The 18751-nt window shown below is 42.3% G+C and overlaps 1 protein-coding gene across 1 annotated transcript in view; it reads right to left on the reverse strand.

Moving 5' to 3' along the window:
- The window catches only part of LOC120034596 (ubiquitin carboxyl-terminal hydrolase 43-like), a 101219-nt gene extending 85197 nt beyond the window's left edge, over positions 1–16022 (reverse strand). Inside the window, exons 1-2 of the mRNA XM_038981201.1 lie at positions 15078–16022; positions 2223–2372 (exon numbers count right to left, since the gene is read on the reverse strand). Of these exons, the coding sequence (XP_038837129.1) occupies positions 2223–2372; positions 15078–15692 (765 nt within the window). The 5' untranslated portion in view covers positions 15693–16022. The remainder of the gene's footprint in view (positions 1–2222; positions 2373–15077) is intronic.
- Positions 16023–18751: the final 2729 nt, after the last annotated feature.

Genomic DNA, 18751 nt, shown 5'->3' on the forward strand with positions numbered 1-18751 from the left:
GCCAGCCATGAGCCGTCCAGCCAGGATCCGCCAGAGCCGTCCAGCCAGGATCCGCCAGAGCCGTCATTCAGTCCGGAGCTGCCGTCCCTCAGTCCGGAGCTGCCCCTTATCCTGGTGCTGCCCCTTAGTCCGGTGCTGCCCCTTAGTCCGGTGCTGCCCCTTAGTCCGGTGCTGCCCCTTAGTCCGGTGCTGCCCCTTAGTCCGGTGCTGCCACTTAGTCCGGTGCTGCCCCTTATTCCAGTGGGGTTAAGAAAGCGGGTAGTGACTATGGTGGGGTGGGGACCACGACCAGTGCCAGAGCCGCCACCGTGGACAGACGTCCACCCAGACCCTCCCCTAGACTTTATGCTGGTGCGCCCGGAGTTCGCACCTTAAGGGGGGGGTTATGTCACACCCTGGCCTTAGTTATCTTTGTTTTCATTATTATTTTAGTTAGGTCAGGGTGTGACATGGGGAAGTTTGTGTGTTTTTTGTATTGTCTAGGGTGTTGTATGGTTTAGGGGGTTTAGTAGAGGAGATGGTTTAGTGTTCAGTGTAGGTGTCTAGGAAAGTCTATGGTTGCCTGAATTGGGTCTCAATTAGAGACAGCTGGTTATTGTTGTCTCTGATTGGGAGCCATATTTAAGGCAACCATAGGCTTTAGCTTTTTGTGGGTAATTGTCTATGTCAGTATGTAATGGTCAGTGTCAGCACCATTTTGTTATTATAGCTTCACGGTCGTCAGTTTGTTATTTTGTTTGTTTAGTTGTATAGTGTTCGTTTCGTGTTTTTTTCCCTCTTCTGAATAAAAGAAGATGTACTTTCCACACGCTGCGCCTTGGTCCAATCTCTCACCCAAAGACGATCGTGACACCAAAACAAGACCCAGCAGGCCTAAGCAGTAGCCAAGCCAATGGCTTCATTCTGGCCAGTGTCATCATGTAGTAAGCTGTGCTGGTCTGGAACAGAGCACCATTTACCCTTCCTCAAACCATGCATCTCACTTCTGCTACTTAACATGCAAAAAAGTGTAACAGATTGTTATCCGGGTGTTCAAATACCAATTTTATAAAGACATGTTGAATCCCAAATACAGTGATGTATTGTTCTGTGAATCTGAGACTGAAATTCCCCTCCACTAGAATAGCGATGATACAACAGAATAAATCAGTGGCGTAAGGTCTGTGGGAGAAGGGACACTGATATCATTTAGATTTATTTGTGATGACTCACCAAAAGTGAATTTAGCACTTGGTATGAATCATTTCATTGGTTATCACCCTGATAACACTGCTAAAGAGGGGGTGTATTTCAAAAGCAGAAATATATTTTTAATAATGCATGAAACTCCCTGCTAATGGGCACAGTGGAACCGATCAAAGGCCTATCCAGGGGGTGTCAGGCTCCACTGTGCCCACAGGCATACCTTCAGGAGGGGCCATGCACAGAGAAAGTATCAAACAGCAAATTACCCAGCTTTGATTCTACTCCTCAGGCTGCACAGAAGACATTATAGAACAAAGTTACAGGTCTCCTGTGAAAGCAGCAGTTTCACTTGTGGCATCAGCTAGACGGCTGCAGCACACAGGGCATATTCACAGACAGACAGAACTATGGAAACCCATCACAACAGCTCTAATGTGTTTCTCCCCACAAACACAGTTTGTCAGAGAGGCAATTGTTTCCAAACAGGTACATGAACAATTTCACCGAAGGGGGTAGGCAATACAAGGTATAGAGGGAGCTTTTTCCCTCACACAGGATTATCAGAATTATTTGTTGAATCATATGCCATTTAGAGCACAGGAGAGAAGGAAATATGTCACTTGTATGCAATGCTGCTCTTCCTCTCACATCTGTTCAGAATTTTTCAGAATCACAGAGTACATCAATTAAAGTCGATTAATGCTGTGTTAGCACATTTAGTATAGATCCAAGGGTAGATAAGTACATCAATAATTGAGAGCTGAATTTAAATTGTACAGACTTAGAGCTGCAAAGAACATAAAGATGCTGTTGCAAATGCCTGGAGAAACCGTCGTTCTCTTGTGAAACCAAGGTTCTGTAAGTATATGAAAAGATAATTTTCTCTATAGCAATAGGTATTTCAGACAGTAGTTGTTGCTCTTGTGAGTGGGGAGTGCAAGGCACTGTTGAGACTTGTAGCTCAAGCCTACACTTTGAGTTCAGTTCAGTTCAGTTCAATGTGACTCTGTGACAGTGGATGGAGAAGGCACTCTTACCTTCCCTGGGGCTTTGGTCTTGTTATTGTTGTTGCTGCAGGAGGACAAGTTGACATCCTCGTGAACTCGGTCCAGAAGCCAAAGCAGGAACTCCAGGGCGTCATGTTGGGAGTTTCCTCGGAATTGGGATCCATACTTGGATACTATACTCTAGAGAGGGAAAGGCGAGTCACATGGTCAATGAAGGAGTCAATGTAAAACTGTATTGTAAACATTGGTGAATTAGTGCGTCTTCAATGGACAGGGAAAACAGATTAGCTGACTGTTGTTTTAAAATGGTTACATTTTAGGGTAGCCTAGTGGTTAGAGCGTTGGACTAGTAATCCAAAGGTTGCAAGTTTGAATCACCGAGCTGACAAGGTACAAATCTGTCGTTCTGCCCCTGAACAAGGCAGTTAACCCACTGTCCCTAGGCCATCATTGAAAATAAGAATATGTTCTTAACTGACCTGCCCAGTTAAATAAAGGAAGAAAAAAAAGAAAAAAAAGTAAATCAAGATGAATGTACTATAACCACACTGTACGCTTTTGAAGTAAAGACTTGCCTAAATGCATGAATAACCTTCTGCTGTCCGGATAATCCAAACATTTTGCATAAGAGTGAAAAACTAAAACAGCAGTGGGATAATTCAGATCCAAATCTGACAGCTTGTTAGGATTTGAGATGTGACGGGAATACCCAAATTGCATTACCAAAAGCTATTGGTTTGTTTACTGCCATTCCCGCTTACATAGAAACATGAAACAAACAGTGTGATATTCACTGGCCAACTGAGGTGTGCAAGACCCTATATAATCAGTTTTATTTTTTGCCAAATTCTATTTGTTTTTTTCTCAAATTCCGTTTTCTCTGTTTGGTTTTTCCAGGTTTCTGTTTTCCCCCATTTTTTTCAGGTTTTCACTCTTAAAATATATATTTTTGATAGAAAAACAACAACATTTTATGTTTTAGGTCCACACCAATGCTTAACCAACATCAGGAGACCCCTTTTGAGGTCTGGGAAAAATATATTACATTTACATTTTTGGGTGTAGATACCCTTTTATTCATTGCACAGCAACACTGTTTGGTTAGCGGTGTTTCTGGAGCACACATGTGATTGCAGATGAGACAGACTGTAGGGAGCAGGTCAGACACCTGGTAGTGTGGTGCCAAGACAACAACCTCTCCCTCAACGTGATCAAGACAAAGGAGATAATCGTGGACTACAGGAAAAGGAGGGCCGAGCACTCCCCCATTCACATCGACGGGGCTGTAGTGGAGCAGGTCAAGTTTCTTGATGTCCACATTACCAACAACCTATCATGGTCCAAACACACCAAGACAGTCGTGAAGAGGGCACGACAATGCCTATTCCCCTTCAGGAGACTGAAAATATTTGGCATGGGTCCTCAGATCCTCAAAAAGTTCTACAGCTGCACCATCGAGCGCATCCTGACTGGTTGCATCATCGCCCGGTATGGCAACTGCTCGGCATCCGACCGTAAGGCGCTACAGAAGGTAGTGCGTACGGCCCAGTACATCACTGAAGCCAAGCTTCCTGCCATCCAGGATCTCTATACCAGGGGGTGTCAGAGGAAGGCTCTAAAATGTTTTAAAGACTCCAGCCACCCTAGTCATAGACTGTTCTCTCTGCTACCGCATGGCAAGTGGTACCGGAGCGCTAATTCTAGATCCAAAAGGCTCCTGAACAGCTTCTACCCCAAAGCCATAAGACTGCTGAACAGTTAACTGAATGGCTACCCGGACTACTTGCATTGACCGCCCCTTTTTATTTACGCTGCTGCTACTTGCTGTTTATTATTTATGCATAGTCATTTCACCATTACCTACATGTACATATTACCTCAATTACCTCGACTAACCTGTACCCCCACACATTGACTCTGTACTGGTACCCTCTGTATATAGCCTCGTTATTGTCATTTTATAGTGTCCCTTTAAATAAAATAAAATGTATTTAGTAAAACAAAAAATCCTTTCATTTTTCTAAAAACTGCATTGTTGGTTAATTAAGGGCTTGTAAGTAAGCATTTCACAGTAAGGTCTACACATGTTGTATTCGGCGCATGTGACAAATACAATTTTATTTCATTTATGATAATCTTGTGCAAATTAATGAATTTTCTAACAAGTTCAATACATTTAGTTGATTTCCTATTAAGTTCAATAAATGTTTTAATATTGTTGAATTCCGTTTTAATGTCTGGATTCCATGATTCTGTCCGCGTTCTCCGCATCGCGGATTTTATAGGACCCTAGGTGTGTCTGTTGGTCCACCTGTGGCTGCACACAGGATCCCTTCTTCAGGAAGCTCAGCTGTAGGCCTAATTCCTGTTGCACAGTGCCCACAGTGGACCGACAGCGTGTCAATCATTGCCTCAAGCACTATGTCCGTCTCCACAGAACGCAGAACAGAGGGATTCTTGAATTGCAAATTTTCCCTAATGCTCTTCACACTTCCCTCGTCGCCCACTGTCTGGGACAAAGCTATTTCAGCTCCCGGGAAGAAAATCCTCAAATGCTGCTGAGCCCAATCAGAGCTGACCTTGGATGGCTCCCACTGAACCCCCTAATGAGTTTGGTGACTCATATTCAGTTATTCAGAAACATTTATCTCAACACCACACACAGAACTATAGTACTATTATTACCCAAACTTAACTGACAGATATAAAGACTGTTCTTTTTACATTTCAGAAAGCAACATCAAATGAAATACGTCCTTAGATATCACTGTGCCACAAAAAAGTAGGTTGAAGAATACTTAAGCCCACATGGAACACAATGTAAGTTGAAATCTGTGGTTTAAGACTGAGTGGCACACGACTCAATTACGCTGGAATTAACCGGCTGAACCGCAGCTGGCAGCCTGAAGGAGCCTCAGCAGTAATGAGAGATTATGGAGAGAACAGCAGCCTGTGATCACTGCCTAATAATCCCTTGTATCCAACATGACTCTATCATACAGTACAGTAGATCTCGCTATCATTGGTACAACCTGTATAATAACACACTGTGTGTGGGAGGTACTGCTTACTGTACCTATCTTCAAAGTAGCTACTCAGCTGAACATTGTACAAAGTGAACACGCATTCATAAACAGAGAGCAAAGTGATTATTTGGATGTGTCAAAGCAAAAGTAGAAGAGAGTAGTCTCCTAATGCTGTCTGAAAGTGTGCCTCTTGAGACAGTGTCTATTTGTAGTCAGAGACAAAGTCAGGGGAGAGGTATCACACTGTTCAGGTCCTTACACACAATTACACAAAATGTGGACAACAAAATTAAAACATCACAATCACAGGGCCATAACTCAGACTGTACAGACAAATCCATTGTCTGGGTGTCCCTGTGCCAGCAGCAAGTCTGTCCCTTTTGTGTCAAGAAAGAACAGCATGACATAATGGCCTCTTGGAGACTGGCAGCACAGTTTAGGGAAACAAGATAGCCTTCATGTAATAGGTTTGCTCATTGTACAGCTTTACCCTACTGTAAATATCTTGCATGGAAGGCAAAGCACAATTGAGGTAGCAAGATGAAAGACCTATATCGATGTTGTACGACTCATTTTGTTGTGTTCTACATAGCCTAAGTTAGTCTGATGGCAGTGTACAGACAATAAAGATTCTAACTCTTGACATACTTTAAATTAACTCTCCAAGGCAGTTTCCAGAAATAAGCTCTCTGTGGACACATAATGCTACAATTACAAGCTGCTTTAACAGTGGCAAATCTCCCATGGTAATTATAGTTATCTTCATCAGTGTCCATGAATGTGGTAATTGCGTCTCTATGGTGTCCACAATGGTCATTTTGACCTAATTACATATAACTCTGGACTGTGTAATATGTGTGTATAATTAATGCTCTGGTTTATGAGGTACCTGACTCAAACTGACAATTAATATTCAATTTTTTATTTTATTTCACCTTTATTTAACCAGGGTAGGCCAGTTGAGAACAAGTTCTCATTTGCAAGTTCTCACTGCGACCTGGCCAAGATAAAGCAAAGCAGTTCGACACATACAACAACACAGAGTTACACATGGAATAAACAAACATACAATCAATAATACAGTAGAAAAGTCTATATACAGCATGTGCAAATGAGGTAGGATAAGAGAGGTAAGGCAATACATAGGCCATGGTGGCGAAGGAATTACAATATAGCAATTAAACACTGGAATGGTAGGATGTGCAGAAGATGAATGTGCAAGTAGAGATACTGGGGTGCAAAGGAGCAAGATAAATAAATAAAAACAGTATGGGGATGAGGTAGATTGGATGGGCTATTTACAGATGAGCTATGTACAGGTGCAGTGATCTGTGAGCTGCTCTGACAGCTGGTGCTTATTAAAGCTAGTGAGGGAGGTAAGAGTCTCCAGCTTCAGAGATTTTTGCAGTTCGTTCCAGTCATTGGCAGCAGAGAACTGAAAGGAGAGGCGGCCAAAGGAAGAATTGGCTTTGGGGGTGACCAGTAAGATATACCTGCTGGAGCGCGTGCTACGGGTGGGTGCTGCTATGGTGACCAGTGAGATAAGGCGGGGCTTTAACTAGCAGAGACTTGTAGATGCCCTGGAGCCAGTGGGTTTGGCGACGAGTATGAAGCGAGGGCCAGGCAACGAGATCATACAGGTCGCAGTGGTGGGCAGTATATGGGGCTTTGGTGACAAAACAGATGGCACTGTGATAGACTGCATCCAATTTGTTGAGTAGAGTGTTGGAGGCTGTTTTGTAAATGACATCGCCAAAGTCGAAGATCGGTAGGATGGTCAGTTTTACGAGAGTATGTTTGGCAGCATGAGTGAAGGATGCTTTGTTGCAAAATAGGAAGCCGATTCTAGATTTAATTTTGGATTGGAGATGTTTAATGTGAGTCTGGAAGGAGAGTTTACAGTCTAACCAGACACCTAGGCATTTGTAGTTGTCCACATATTCTAAGTCAGAACCGTCCAGAATAGTGATGCTGGACGGGCGGGCAGTGATCAGTTGAAGAGCATGCATTTAGTTTTACTTGCATTTAAGAGCAGTTGGAGGCCACGCAAGGAGAGTTGTATGGCATTGAAGCTCATCTGGAGGATAGTTAACACAGTGTCCAACGAAGGGCCAGAGGTATACAGAATGGTGTCATCTGTGTAGAGGTGGATCAAAGAATCACCAGCAGCAAGAGCGACATCATTGGTGTATACAGAGAAGAGAGTCGGCCCGAGAATTGAACCCTGTGGCACCCCCATAGAGACCGCCAGAGGTCCGGACAACAGGCCCTCTGATTTGACATACTGAACTCTATCGGAGAAGTAGTTGGTGAACCAAGCGAGGCAATCATTTGAGAAACCAAGGCTGTTGAGTCTGCCAATAAGAATGTTGTGATTGACGGAGTCGAAAGCCTTAGCCAGGTCGATGAATACGGCTGCACACTAATGTCTCTTATCGATGGCGGTTATGATATCGTTTAGGACCTTGAGCGTGGCTGAGGTGCACCCATGACCAGCTCTGAAACCAGATTTCATAGCGGAGAAGGTACGGTGAGTTTTGAAATGGTCGGTAATCTGTTTGTTAACTTGGCTCTCAAAGACCTTAGAAAGGCAGGGTAGAATAGATACAGGTCTGTAGCAGTTTGGGTCTAGAGTGTCTCCCCCTTTGAAGAGGGGGATGACCGCGGCAACTTTCCAATCTATGGGAATCTCAGACGATACGAAAGAGAGGTTGAACAGGCTAGTAATAGGGGTTGCAATCATTTCGGCAGATCATTTTAGAAAGAGAGGGTCCAGATTGTCTAGCCCGGCTGATTTGTAGGGGTCCAGATTTTGCAGCTCTTTCAGAACATCAGCTATCTGGATTTGGGTGAAGGAGAAGTGGGGGAGGTTTGAGTGAGTTGCTGTGGGGAAAGCAGGGCTGTTGACCATATGGACCAGTCCCATCAGTCATATAAATAGGACCACTGCTAGGGCTTTTTACTGTAACAGCAGCTACAGTGGGGCAAAAAAGTATTTAGTCAGCCACCAATTGTGCAAGTTCTCCCACTTAAAAAGATGAGAGAGGCCTGTAATTTTCATCATAGGTACACTTCAACTATGACAGACAAAATGAGAAGAAAAAAAATCCAGAAAATCACATTGTAGGATTTTTAATGAATTTATTTGCAAATTATGGTGGAAAATAAGTATTTGGTCACCTACAAACAAGCAAGATTTCTGGCTCTCACAGACCTGTAACTTCTTCTTTAAGAGGCTCCTCTGTCCTCCACTCGTTACCTGTATTAATGGCACCTGTTTGAACTTGTTATCAGTATAAAAGACACCTGTCCACAACCTCAAACAGTCACACTCCAAACTCCACTATGGCCAAGACCAAAGAGCTGTCAAAGGACACCAGAAACAAAATTGTAGACCTGCACCAGGCTGGGAAGACTGAATCTGCAATAGGTAAGCAGCTTGGTTTGAAGAAATCAACTGTGGGAGCAATTATTAGGAAATGGAAGACATACAAGACCACTGATAATCTCCCTCGATCTGGGGCTCCACGCAAGATCTCACCCCGTGGGGTCAAAATGATCACAAGAACGGTGAGCAAAAATCCCAGAACCACACGGGGGGACCTAGTGAATGACCTGCAGAGAGCTGGGACCAACGTAACAAAGCCTACCATCAGTAACACACTACGCCGCCAGGGACTCAAATCCTGCAGTGCCAGACGTGTCCCCCTGCTTAAGCCAGTACATGTCCAGGCCCGTCTGAAGTTTGCTAGAGAGCATTTGGATGATCCAGAAGAAGATTGGGAGAATGTCATATGGACAGATGAAACCAAAATATAACTTTTCTGTTCTTGTTCTGTAAATCTTCTCTTCAGGCGTACACAGGGGTTTAATTGGGCCGGGTCCCGCCAGGTCCGACACCCGGCACCTATGATTCAAATGAGACCCGGGACCTTTGGTCAGGGGCGTCATGCACCCCAGAAATCTGAGGGGGCACAAACTACATGAGGATGGCTTGGGGGTGATCCATATTGGGATATGTCCCAGTCCTGAAGTTGGAGAATTTAGCATTTTTCAAACACCTGAAACAGCATTTTGCTGCAATCTAGAACCATAGTAATTATGCTTAATTCTATGTCAAAACTGTTTATTTTTCTGCATATCTAAACATAGGTTACCTCTTGAGCTGTCTCTATCCTCCTGACTGTTTTTTTTAAAGAAACTAAATATGCTTTTCTGCATCTGCAAAAATGTGGGTAAAATATTGAAAGTAATGTGAGTCTTATTCAGTACATATAGTAATTGCTTGCTTTTCGAAAGGCATGCCAGCTAATATAGTTAGACAAGCTAGCTACTCTTGATTGTTAGCCTGAAATGGCTTCTTGGTAGCTAGTTATGATGTTGGGAGATTAGGAACCTGTCTGGGCATAAAATTGCTAGGTGGCTAATAGTATTATTTTTTAAATAATAATAATAATATATATTAACAAGACAAATCTGTGGGGGGTACGTGCACCTGTGCCCTCTATGGGCATGACACCTCTCCCTAATTTTGAATTATATAATGAAAAATGTGTTGTCCACATTTTAATTTTCCAAAACCAAAAACACGAGTAAGCAACTGCAAAATCAGACAACCCAATAGTAGAATAGTTTACCTGTTAAATTGTTCAGCCTGTCGCATTCTATGCGAGAAAGTAATATTCCTCTTGAGGAGCAGTCAAATTAGTGCTGCACAGGGAGAGACATATGGATGCCCAGTCACTGTACAACATTCTTAATAAGGTCGCGGGAAAACCCACATTTGAAAGCAGTTATGATGGTCACTGTAAATAGCGGAGGATCACAGAGCGTTCTGCTGTTACTACACTCATCATCAAGCAAATTAAGCATGATAATGACTATAGTGGGTGCTGGTACTGTAAAACTCTGCTGACATATACTGCATGTACGCCCAGTGGTTAAATTGAGAGGTGGGGGGGTATGACTGTGAGAAGGTCAGTTCTGACGACTTTTTAAAAGAACATTCTATTCCAAAATAAATGAAAATTCTAAAATAGAATTTCCCACTCCGGAAATGAGCCCAATAACATATTGGTCCATATTATCAGGCAGGTGTGTTATTTAGCAATAAGCATTATCACCTGATGTAGCCCACCTGATGCTAACTGTTAGATCTAAACATTAGGCTATCTTGTTGCCAGTCAGCAACATATTGATGACTTGAATGCCCCACCCAAAAAATTCCACTGGCACTCAGCCAACCAAGGATCATGTACTGTGAACTATTGCAGGTCTACCTGTTACATCCGTGTTACAATTAGCCCCGATCTTATGCATTCAACGCCATTAGCGAGCTCTGACGAGCATAAACCATTCCGCTGCTAAAAAATCTGGTTCTAAAATAGTGCATTTTACACATTTTGGGGATTTGAGAAATAAGTGTAGTAACACCAGAACGCTCTGTGATCCTCCGCTATTTACAGTGACCATCATAACTGCTTTCAAATGTGGGTTTTCCCGCAACCATATTAAGAATGTTGTACAGTGACTGGGCATCCATATGTCTCTCCCTGTGCAGCACTAATTTGACTGCTCCTTAAGAGGAATATTACTTTCTCGCATAGAATGCGACAGGCTGAACAATTTAACAGGTAAACTATTCTACTATTGGGTTGTGTGATTTTGCAGTTGCTTACTCGTGTTTTTGGTTTTGGAAAATTAAAATGTGGACAACACATTTTTCATTATATAATTCAAAATTAGGGAGAGGTGTCATGCCCATAGAGGGCACAGGTGCACGTACCCCCCACAGATTTGTCTTGTTAATATATATTATTATTATTATTTAAAAAATAATACTATTAGCCACCTAGCAATTTTATGCCCAGACAGGTTCCTAATCTCCCAACATCATAACTAGCTACCAAGAAGCCATTTCAGGCTAACAATCAAGAGTAGCTAGCTTGTCTAACTATATTAGCTGGCATGCCTTTCGAAAAGCAAGCAATTAGTATATGTACTGAATAAGACTCACATTTACTTTCAATATTTTACCCACATTTTTGCAGATGCAGAAAAGCATATTTAGTTTCTTTAAAAAAAACAGTCAGGAGGATACAGACAGCTCAAGAGGTAACCTATGTTTAGATATGCAGAAAAATAAACAGTTTTGACATAGAATTAAGCATAATTACTATGGTTCTAGATTGCAGCAAAATGCTGTTTCAGGTGTTTGAAAAATGCTAAATTCTCAAACTTCAGGACTGGGACATATCCCAATATGGATCACCCCCAAGCCATCCTCATGTAGTTTGTGCCCCCTCAGATTTCTGGGGTGCATGACGCCCCTGACCAAAGGTCCCGGGTCTCATTTGAATCATAGGTGCCGGGTGTCGGACCCGGCGGGACCCGGCCCAATTAAACCCCTGTGTACGCCTGAAGAGAAGATTTACAGAACAAGAACAAGTGTCATCTCCCTGCGACTTCACTGAGTCATTTAACTTCATATTTAAAGTCCTGAAACCCAAAGCTCTGCCAGATCAGATAGCCTAATCATTAAAAGGAGACCCCAAATATTGACACATCCTTGGAAGCCAGAGTCACTGTCACAGTGATGAGTCATCACACAAACATGTCAAAACTCTAAACTGATTTATCCTTCAATCACGACCAGATAGTCCATCTGCTCCGTAGGGAGGGAGGGAGGACTGAATTCCAGCTCAAGAGGCCTTCATCCCTCCCTCCCTACCCTCCCTGACCCCTGTCCTTGGCCTCTCCCATGTTATTGAAACCTATATACTAGCTGTTGAGTAACTGTTTGAGTTTCTGTTTTCAAACCTTCTCTGGCCCCTCTATGCAAACAGTGAACTCCACCAGGAGGGATTCAGAGAATGCGCTAGGACAAAGATCAGATACTCTTTAAAACACACATCTGATTCTGATCCCAGAGCAGGTAAAATGAAGCCCTCAGATCAGAGGACAGTGACAGGTAGGACATGATGAACGGGAAGAATATATATAAAGTCACAGGCACAGTACTTAACCTTCGATACAACATTTAAGTAACCCTCCCCCTACAGCGTCAGTCCTGCAAGGTGCTACTGGAATGTGTCTCAGTGCCAGTCATCCTGTGGTAGTGTCACGCTTGTCATAAAGATTGGACCAAGGTGCAGCGTGGTATGTTTCCATCCTTTTATTTGGAATAGAAAACTCAAAGGGAAAAAACAATAAAACGAACAGTGAAGCTCAAACTAGTCCTCACAGGCAACTATACCTAGACAAGATCCCACAAAGCACAATGGGGAAATGGCTACCTAAATATGATCCCCAACCAGAGACAACGATAAACAGCTGCCTCTGATTGGGAACCACACCAGGCCAACATAGACATACAAATCCCCTAGATAACCCACCCTTAATCACACCCTGACCTAACCAACATAGAGAATAAACAGCTCTCTATGGTCAGGGCGTGACAGGTTTTAATTTTTCTCCTGTCTGCGCCAACAACCTGCCTGAGAGGACACTGGGACAGATCACCATTTAATGGTAACTTTTTGCTTCTAATTAACCAACGACCTCTCTTCTGAATTCACTCAAAATACATTTTGTCTGCTTAGAATGAGGCTTGAAAAGTAATTTCTTTCTGTCAAGCTGTTAGTCATTCTCACATTAGAGTTGACTTGGTGCATATTAGTGAATATTAGCCTGTAACTGAACAGCACAAATGTGTGCAACCACCGAATTGCTTTTGCTAATACATTGTGTTACATCAGAAAGTTTACTTACATTCACTTTCATTTTCTCCTCCAAAATTGTGTTTGTTTATTTATGGGATGTGACGCAAACACTTATCCACCTTCTTTGTTATTCCTTGTCTATGCTATTCACTCTCCTCTTACTCTGTCAGAGGCATGTGGAGTGACTGATAATACTGTTTGAAAACTGCTCTGAGATAATTATGAAGTGGGCCATTTAAATTACGGGGTAAGGTTTTTGATTGTTTATAGATGGCTGGTTGTTTTGTCTGATGCTCCCATGGCCTAAGGGCTCAGACAGGGGCCTGACAGCTATCTGATTATCTCATGGTGCCTGCAGACAGCTGTGGAATTACATAGAAGACAGTTTTAGATGGCCAGACATGAACTCATGACCCTTCTGGTCACAGAGCCACAGCCAAGATGCACGCCTGTGTGTGCTGAAACACAGGAAAGATCTCATCACATGCATTGAGTGTTTTTCATTACAGCTATCTTGAGATCTCAACTATCTTGACTACATGAAGCCAGCTCAGATTTTTGTCCTCTCAAAATCTGATAGGAGAGTCCCACAAGATAAGAAGGAAGTGGCTATAGATGGAGAGGAGTTGGCAGGGTGTCCAGAGAAGAGTGAGATTGTGAGAAAGGGTTACTTTTTGGAGGAGAGGAACGGTCACACAGAACATTGGGTCAGACAGAGACCAAATAAACTAGTTAGGATTGATTCTCCTCTGAGACCTCTCTGGCAGGAGGTACAGCACTGACTGCACAATAAAGGTAATAACATCTCTGGATGGTATTTTAGTCTGGTATTGTGGTGGGGCAGTCTCAATCTGCCCCTCATTGACCACCACCCAGACAAAACTTCTCGAACTCTTCTACTTCCAGTACATTACACTGAGCTAGAGGCAAAGTGATTGAGCCCCTGGCTTTGCACAATGCAGGTGTGCCTCTGGTTATGCTTACACCTCTTCTCCTCACAGATCAATTAGCATTTCCAAGAATAAATCCATTGTGAATGTACCCCTTATCATCTTCTCTTTATCTGGCCTTGAACTATATAGGAGCTTAGCACTGCAGGCGCGGGAGTGTGATAACTGTGTTTTCCTCCTCTTTAGCGTTGGCACCGCCTCCTGATCCACAAGAAGATCCACTCTCAGATCCACACTCGTATCCACACTCAGGTCCTTTAATGGAGAGTGTTCCTCTCAATAAACAATCTTCTCTATGGCAATGTTGCCTAACTAACATAATGAAGTGTGTCCTATTCAGAAACACTGTAAATGGTAGTGAGTCAGCCAGGTGCTATGCTCATCATCTCAGCGACTGGAATATTAAAGCCCAGCGTTCGAAGCCGCCATACCTGGAAAACACTCAATATAACACACCAGCTTTCAAAGGTCTGTTTAGATTATAGTAAGTCCATTGTTTATGTTCAAGGTTCTTCTGTGCTGTGAGCATCTGATGGAACAAAGTGCTAGCTCAGCACTCCAGACAGACACCTGGTAATCCCATGCCCTCAGACTCCAGTGACACACAGTGCCAGCCACCTCATTAGTAAGTGGTGAACTAAAAGCCATCTGGGTAAAACCACAGACTATAAAAGCACTGTAGAGATGAACTCGAGTTCAGCATAGCTATCAAAGCTCGATGATGCACTGACTTATAAAGTAATCAATCTTGGAGAAAAAAATAAACAGGTTACCTATAGGCTAATAAATCTTATGAACTCCAATGTCATGGATAGTGCTTCAGCATCATTTTTGGAATATCAAATCAAATGTTATTTGTCACATGTTTCATAAACAACAGGTGTAGACTAACAGTGAAATGCTTATTGGCCAATATGATACAATTTTCGGTAAATCCCCTCAATATTTTAGGCAAATGTCAAACAAATTGTTTTTTATCATGTTAGGAATGACAGCAGCATAGTTGTTTTATGTTGCGGTTTCAATCAAGGTATACAGGAGCAGGGGCAAATGGAAATACAGCCGTTATCTTCACCCCTGGCTCTCTGGTACTATAATAGCTTGTCCTGGGTTTATTACATAGTAAGTATGTTGTTAGTACACAGGTATAAGAGCAACTACATTTAATAATAGCCAACTATAGCCTACCTTGAATTCCACGGACAGTTGCGGGATGTATTCCAGAGTCCAGAGTGCCCTAACAAGTGATGCCAACTGCTCAGTGACTTCACCTCTGGCATGCTGCGTGTCTTCACTTTTAACAATCCCATTAATTTTCCTTCGACTAAAATCCAATTTATATCGTTCCAACCCGAGATACTCTGCGAGCAGGTCAGTGTTGCTCAAGCACTGGATCACGGCGTTCATGAAACAGGTGTTCCCGTGATTTTTCAAGCCTACAACACCTGGAATGTTGCCACCATAGCACCATAAAACCCTTTCTTTCACCGAGCAACGGGAAGAAGCTATCGCATTATTTTTAACAGAATCATCCCCGGCGACATCCTCTTTGATATTTCCTGAGTTGGCACTGAGTGTGCAAGGTGTCCCGTCACGAAACCCCCCATCGTCATCCTCTGCGCCCTGAACTGCAACGTCTCCAAAGTGGGTAAAAGTGCCCAAAGTTTTGATTATTTTATTTACAAAACTCCCCACCGACTTCAATGATTTCTTTCGAAAAAGCCGTCCATGTTTCTGTTTGTTTTCCTTGCGCTTTGCTGCCTTTGACGTGGCTTCATCCTTCACTCTGCAGTGTTTATCCATATCTTTATAATACTTTGCTGATGTTGGAGAATTCTGGAATTAATTTCGAGGCCAGTGTGCCACTTTTCTGCAGATATTTCCCATCCGGATACCGTGAGGAGGACAGAACACAAGGGCACAGAGGTGAAACCATTGCGGAGCCATGGCACATCAACACATATCAACTCCGTGCAGCCGGTAAACGTCAAACATTTCAACACTTACTGAAACCCTTAATGCTTGTTGACCAAATTACACGAGCTCCATCGATGTTCAACATTACCCGCGCCTTTCCTTGCCTCCTACTTGCTTCCTTTACGGGCATGTATACACGCACTTACCCATCGCTTCGAACTTCGCCTCGAAAGAGGCGTGTATTCATATGTGTGTGACTATTCCCTCCCACTTTGATTCTAGTCCCTGTATCATCAGAGTAGTTTACGCTGGCATAGTAGGCCATATAAACGCTGACTCACAAATTGATGTTTCCAGGTTTAACTTTTATTCTCATGAAAACAAGCAGTTTTTCATGGTTGAATGTTGAAACAGTCATATTTTCTGTTTGGCAGGTTTTCTCTGTTAATATTAAATATATGGATAAGTCATGGACAAGTTTTTGCATTTAGAACACACACATATTAGCCAATCATAAATGGATTAATGATGTGTAGACATTATTCAAGTAGGTTATGTGGGTTTCCCAATGTTTGGGAACCCCTGCTGTTTCAACCCACTGGCATGAAGGGCAGTGGTGAGGTGCTCACCTGAAGAGAGCAGTAACCAACCATACACAACAAGATAGAAGGATATGATGGAAAATAAGCAGACATATTTCAGTCAGGTTATTCTCAAACATGAACTTTATGGAGTTGGTGGGGGGGGGAAACGGTCCACTATCTTTGCAAAAGCTCTGGTAGGCCACCTTGTAAACACAAGTGCATTCCATTTACATTCACAACAATATCATTCAATACCTTGGGGAATGCCCTGGCAGAAATGGAGACCTTGTGAAATAATGTCTTGTTAATCTATACTCAGGCAATGAAATGGGATCAGTAATCAGAGTAGGATTTTTAAAGGTCCAATGCAGCCAATTTTATCTCAATGTCAAATCATTTCTGGGTAACATTAAGTACCTTACTGTGATTGTTTTCAATTAAAATGGTTTAAAAAAAAGCTTCTTAGCAAAGAGCAATTTCTCAAGCAAGAATTTTGCTAGGACTGTCTGGGAGTGGTTTGAGTGGGGAGGGGAAAACTGAAATGTATCTGTTATTGGCAGAGAGATTTGGAACTCTCTTTCTTATTGGTCTATTAAGTAATTTACCACATGGTGATGTCACCATGGAAGGCCAAAACTCTACCCCACCAAAACAGGCAGAGATTTCAGGCAGTCTTTTCAAACAGTTCTTACACTAAAAGAGTATTATCATAATTTTCACAATTTTACAGTATTTTTCCAACCTCATAACGTGGAAATATATATAAATCACGTTTTTGACTCCACTGGACCTTTATAGAAGTGTTTCTTATTTTGGCTTATTAAACATAAATTGAAGATTTATTGAGTAATAAAAAATAACTCTCATATCCAGACCAACTCTCCTCACCAGTGCTAGACTGAGAGGGAATCAGGGTGGTGAGAATTTTGTCCAGGGCAGGTGAGTGTACCTCCATGGCAGTATGGACCCATCTACACTGATGCTGATCACGTACTTGTTGTTGGAGCAGATCTTGACGCTGTTGATGCTGCCACTGTGCCCAGTGCCGATGTCTGTCACCTCCCCCTCAGAGTACCCCCCACACCTTCACCAGCTTGTCATCACCATTCGCCACCTACGTTGAGACACAAAGCAATACATTATTATAGGATATCAGTGTTTCATTTAGTCTGTTGTCAGTGCAGTACAATGGGTACAGTACAGACTGTCTCATTTTACAAAGGCTTGATGAATGATGTCTCTGAGAGACAATGAAATGTTGTGGCCTAAGATTAAATTGAACTGTATAACCATACATATGCTGTTTCTTAATCTGTGCCAGTTTCTCACAGCAGGAAAATAATCCTGCAGCAATAGGAAATGTAAATTATTATGTGGATTATAATTAATGGCATTTTTCTGTAGGGGGTTGATACAGTTTTCATTAGTGCAAATCAAGTCTGAAACTTTAAAGTGGAAATTACAAACTTAACAAGATTTAAGGTAACGCATCTGTATCTGTCACAAAATGGTCTCCATCGAAGGTGATGTGCATTCCATTAATGGATCCTGAGAGGGACCCTTCTAGTTCTCGTAAGGCAAACCCGTCATACACCTTCCAATAGCCAATCCGTCTCAGAAAAGATACAGTATGTTAAATATTACAGGCCTTGATGTGCAGTAAACGAGGATCGTAGAATAGTTGTGTGAAGAACTCTCATTAAACTGCAAAATGCATACAATAACAATGTATAAAATCCACCCAACAGTTTCCAAAAGCGCATGCTCATTATCTTTCAACCAGGATTATAATATGCAGAGTATTTCACAATGACCAGTACTCATTATTCAATCCTTTTAATCAATGCAAGTCTGTGTCAAAATCTCTCCTCCTGTTTAAAAAAAGTATAAGCAGATGTATTGTGCATGCCAGCATTTATTGGCTGGTAAATAATTTTGGGAGATTTAGAACTAAAGCCTTGACTTTCTCCTAATGAGTCCTTCACAGTATGCAAATAGAAACTGCTACCGTCTATCAAATAGTAAAATGCAGTGGTTAAAACATGGTTGTGTGTGGGAATCAGCCATAATCATCTCTGGGGTTGGCAGCTGTCTCCTTCCAGCTTTGGCCTCCCGTTGCAACTGTTACTTTAAGTTAGATTTAGACCCCAAATACCACATTTCCCTTTTAAAACGCAGGTGCCTTTCTATTTTTCCCTTGTTGATAAGTGATTTAACCTATAAAGAAGGAGCTCAGGAAAAATGTATATTTTACATCCTATGTGATTGTGCTCACCACTTTTCATGAAAAAAAACATGTGCTCCAGTACTGTAGAGTGTAGACATACCTAGTCTACTGATGTAAAGAAATTATGCTAGCAA

The sequence above is a fragment of the Salvelinus namaycush genome, chromosome 41, assembly GCF_016432855.1.
Source record: "Salvelinus namaycush isolate Seneca chromosome 41, SaNama_1.0, whole genome shotgun sequence".
Lineage (NCBI taxonomy): Eukaryota > Metazoa > Chordata > Actinopteri > Salmoniformes > Salmonidae > Salvelinus > Salvelinus namaycush.